Source organism: Sphaerodactylus townsendi, linkage group LG15, assembly GCF_021028975.2.
Source record: "Sphaerodactylus townsendi isolate TG3544 linkage group LG15, MPM_Stown_v2.3, whole genome shotgun sequence".
NCBI classification, from domain to species: Eukaryota; Metazoa; Chordata; class Lepidosauria; order Squamata; family Sphaerodactylidae; genus Sphaerodactylus; species Sphaerodactylus townsendi.
The window spans coordinates 22,984,452-22,989,508 of record NC_059439.1 but is presented as its reverse complement, the minus strand read 5'-3'; the positions used below and the strand labels follow the sequence as shown (position 1 = coordinate 22,989,508).

General features: G+C 38.4%; 1 protein-coding gene across 1 annotated transcript; it reads left to right on the top strand.

Annotated features, from left to right (window-relative positions):
- The first annotated feature begins 230 nt into the window (after window positions 1-230).
- Window positions 231-1,199, top strand: LOC125444144 (olfactory receptor 14A16-like). The gene has a single exon (XM_048516580.1). It carries the CDS (start codon window positions 231-233, stop codon window positions 1,197-1,199), a length of 969 nt encoding a protein of 322 aa, XP_048372537.1.
- Window positions 1,200-5,057: the final 3,858 nt, after the last annotated feature.

Here is a 5,057-nt window from a genome sequence, read left to right as displayed (position 1 = left end):
GAAAGGAGTTCACTAATAAAGGCTCCTCTTATTAGATAGAAGCTATGAATTGTCTCTGAGCTTCTTTTGTTTTCCACACACACACACATTCCTGGTTTAGACTCTTATCTCAATGGTACTGATGGGAACATGTGCTTCAATTGCGAGACACTCTGCTTTGTATCTACGTCCCTAGGTTTTAGTTCCGAAGCCCAGACTTGTTTTTTCCATTCGTTTTATTTCTCAATGACATGTTTCCTTTTCTTTCTACAAGGGTTCGTCTCACTGAAGGAAGGGGGAATCAAACTGTCACAGCCTTATCTCTTTTGGGATTTTCTGATCTCCCAGAGCTCCAGATTTTACACTTTGTGACATTTCTTTCCATTTACTCAGCAGCCTTAGTGGGGAACTTCCTTTTGATGCTGACTGTAGTCCAGAATCAGTCCCTTCACAATCCCATGTATTTCTTCCTAAGCAACCTCTCTTTATCAGATGTTTGCTTTATCTCTGCAACTGTCCCCAAATCCCTGGCAATTTCATGGACAAACAACACACAGATTTCTTTCCCTGGATGTGTCGCACAAGTGTTCTTAGTGGTGACTGGTGCAGGTGTCGAGCTGACCTTTCTCACTGTGATGGCTTACGACCGCTATGTAGCAATTTGTCATCCTCTACAATACACAGTGTTGATGAACTGGAATACTTGCATCCAAATGGCAGCAGCGTCTTGGATCAGCAGCATGATTCATGCTGCTATGCACACTGCAAACACATTCAGGTTACATTTTTGCAGCTCTAAGATTGAACAATATTTTTGTGGTATCCCCCAATTATTAATGATTTCTTGCACTGATACAACTGCCATAGTAGTGGGTCTTGTTATTGAAGGAGTTGTTGTTTGCTCATTTTGCTTTTTCAGTATATTAACTTCTTATGGGTTCATCTTGCAAAACGTGCTAAAAATTAAATCAGCTAAGGCCAGGTCAAAAGCCTTTTCCACCTGCATCCCACACTTGACTGTGCTTTCCTTGTTTCTCTCTACTGCTATGTTTTGTTATATGAGACCAAAATCCATGTCGTCTATATCAGTAGACCTGACGGCTGCTGTATTGTACACCATTTTGCCACCACTCCTGAATCCCATTATTTATAGTCTGAAAAACAAAGAAATCCATGTAGCCACGCAGAAAATGTTCAAGAAATGGCTGGATTTTGCCTGAAGATTTGATAAACTTCCCACTGAACTGAACCCAATTGATACTAGCGTGAATAGCTGTGTTGTACTGTTATGGCTACTGATGTATTCTCATTGGCATCATATTTCTACCATGTATAATATAATTGTAAATTTATATATCTATGTAAACAATGGCTGTAAATGGCTATATCTTTACAAATGGTGATAAATCTTCTGTTCCAGAAAAATGTGCATGTTGGGTAATATTGTTGTATATGTTTGATGTATAAGGTTCTTCTTTTGATACTAGAATAAATAGCTGTGTTATGCTGTTATAGCTACTGATGTATTCTCATTGGCATCATATTTCTACCATGTATAGCATAATTGTAACAGAACTTATATATCTAGTTTAACAATGGCTATAAATGGCTGTATCTATATGAATTATGATACATTCCTGTACCAGAAAAATTTGCATTTTGGGTAATATTGTTCTATATGTTTGATGTATAAGGTTCTTCTATTATTTTCTTTTGAACATACAGTCTACCCGTACACTTGTATGTGGTTGCAACTGATAAAGAGTCTTTCTGTGATCTTGTTGTCGAAGTTGAATGACTCACATAGAGATCACGGTATCAATATTGCACAATCCCATCCTTTAGACTCTTTGGTTTTGATTAATGTATCTTTCAAAGCTGTTTTATGTTTTGGAAAGCCCACTCTCTGGGCTGTGTGACCATGGTCTGGTGGATTTTGTTCCTAACGTTTTGCCTGCATCTGTGGTTGGCATCTTCAGAGGTGTATCACAGAGGGAAGTCTGTTACCCACTGTGTCCAGAGAGAAGGAAATGTTTGGGGTATAAATTGTCCATGTCCCAGGGTGGAGAACCAATCAGTAAGTGTTTGGGTGGAACTTGTTATGCAAAGATGTGGTAGATAGTATTGTATTGCGGGTGGGGCTTATCAGTCCAGGGAGTGATTCACATTTTCATGCCCTGCAGCAGCAGTAGTATTGGTGAATGCAAATCCTGTGTTTGGGTGGAGTCCATTGTTCATGAATTTAGCATGCCTTCGGGGTTTGCTTTTGGTGTTTTTAAGTACTGGTAGCCAAGCTTTGCTAATTTTCAAAGTCTCTTCTTTCCTATTGAAATTGTCTTGGTGTTTGTGAATTTCCATGGCTTCCCTGAGCAGTCTGACAAAGTAGCCTTCGAATTGTCCAGAATTTCAGTGTTTTCAAATAAAATGTTATGTCCCATTTTGTTTAAGACATGTTCTGCAACTGCAGATTTTTCAGGGTGGTTAAGCCGACAGTGTCTTTCGTGCTCCTAAACATAAGTTTGAATGCAGCATTTTTGCTCTTTCATAACTACTGTTTGTGTTTGTGTCTATATATCTGAACCTCTGAAGAACACCTGTCTGACCAAAACGCATCAAATCAATCCATATAAAAATTTATGTGCAATCGAATTGATGTTTTTGTGGTGTTAGAGGGGCAGTCTTTGGATTCACGTTGTTATTTAATTATTGTTAATTTTATTTAACATTGTATTTTAATGTTAGTTCTTCAAGCACTTGCAGTTAAGGTATATTATACATATTAATTTTAAAGATTTTTCACACATCCTTAAGATACCATCTGAAGACTATTAGGAAGCACGTTTGCTTGAGTAAAACTAATGAGAATTTTAAAAGGAAAGTAAAGTGTTGTGACAAAATTTCTAAGTTGAATGAGGGTTTTGTTTTATGATTGGCCAACACATTCTTATTTTAACAAGAAAAAAGGAGGCTTGTGACACTTCACTTTTCTGACAAAGGAGATTCTAGCCTAGAAAAGCTTCTACTTAATGTAAAGCTATTTTTCTTTGTTTTTTTGCTGCAACAATTTAACATGTCTACCCTACTAGAATTCCAGTTATTAATTAATCCACTTATTTTACTGAATTACCCTATTTCTCCAAAGAGCTTGGTGACAAATTAGTTTCTGCCTCCTCTTCCCATTTTTTGTGTCTGTTACAGACAAGTAAATTAGATTACCAGGAAAGATTCTGGAGCAGATCATTAAATGAATGGTCTGCCAGTACTTTGAAGGGAATACTGTGATCACAAAAAGTCAGTATGGGTTTCTGAGAAACAAGTCATGCCAGACTAATGTTATCTCTCTTTTTTTTAATAGAGTGACAAGCTTGGTAGATGAATGGAATGCTGTGGATGTAGCATATCTTGATTTTAGTAAAGCTTTTGACAAGGTGCCCCATAATATTCTCGCAAGTAATTTAGTGAAATGTGGACTAGACAATGCTACTATTAGATGGATTTGTAATTGGTTGATGGTCCAAACTCAAAGGATGCTCATCAATTACTCATCTTCATCCTGGAGAGAAGTGATTAGTGGGGTTCACAGGATTTTGTCCTGGGCCCAGTGCAATTGAATATTTTTATCAACAACTTGGATGATGGAATAGAAGGCATACTAATAAAATTTGTAGATGACACTGAAATAGGTGAGGTAGCTAATACCCCAGAGACAGAATTCAAAATGACCTAAACAGATTAGAGGGCTGGGCCAAAACAAACAAAATTAATGTCAGCAGAGATAAATGTAATATACTACACTTAGGCAGAAAAAATGAAATTGTTAGCCTTGCCCTTGACACCCCAAAATATATTATTTCAGAATATTTTCCTGTTAAACTACATTGGCAGAAGCCACCTCTCATATTTTGTGTGTATAGCAGTGTGTCCACTTAGAAGCAGGCCACAAGCAAAAGGTCTGTTTAGCAAGGTTAAATCAATGAATGAGTTACTCCAGTGAATCTGGAAGCCTCATTAACTATGGACATGATCTTGATTACCACACCTCACTGAACTATTTTGACACAATAGACACTGAAAACCTCCTTGGTACTTGCTGCTACATTTCACTACCTTTTCAGAAAATGGCTCTGCAACAAATGGTTGCTTCCTTGCATTCCCTCAACCTATTGATACAATCTCCCTCAACCAATCATCCCTTCCTAATCACAAGCCTCAGCCAAATTTGAATAACCTGAGTGGAGGCTCCAAAGAGTTACTCTGCATAAAGCCATTATGTGCTTCCTGATTTAATCTAAGAGCAATTGACTCCATTGTCCCAGGTACTTAGAACAATAGATGAGCTTTTGATTAGCTCAAGCCAGCAAAACCAGCATGGGAAATTCCAGAGAATTTAGGAAAACGAAACTTAAACTTACCTGTGCCCACCCCTACCCACACAGAAGGGTATAAAAGTACTGTGCACCCCAACTCCAGTGCTCATTGCTAACCTGTACCTCCCTTGGTCTTGTTGGTGTAAGACACCAATTCGTCCTTCGCCTGGATTCAGATGCTGGTCATTTGAATCCTTGCCTTCTCCAAGATCTTCTTCAGCTGAATTTAGGTAACGTATGACCCCCTGCTTCCCCAAATCCCAGTCTATCTTCCCACCTATCTTTTCCTCCCTATCTATATACTTAGGAACTGTGTGTATGTGTCTGAACGTCTCACTGTGTGATTGTCTGCAACCAAAACGTATATAAAAATATTTAAACTGCAATTTGGTCTTTTGTGAATTCTCTGCAGATATGTTTCAAGCTGTTTCTGGTATACATAGTGTAAAAAGATCCCAACCCAGCCTGCCTCTCGCATTGCCAAGCCAAGTTATTTTCCCCATTGCTACTTTAAAATATTTGTGTGCTGTTACACTCTTAGCAGCTGGTGGAGATTCCTTAAAAATAAGTTCACAACCTGTGAAAGCTGGGTAACAAAATGCACAGATATAAGATGGGTGACACTTGGCTTGACTACACTACATGCGAAAGGGATCTGGGAGTCTCAGTAGACCACAAACTGAACATAAGGCAGCAGTGTGATGTGGGAGC

Bases quoted from the DNA above. Each gene is read 5' to 3' on its own strand.
- LOC125444144 (XM_048516580.1), top strand. From the start codon at position 231: ATGTTTCCTTTTCTTTCTACAAGGGTTCGTCTCACTGAAGGAAGGGGG.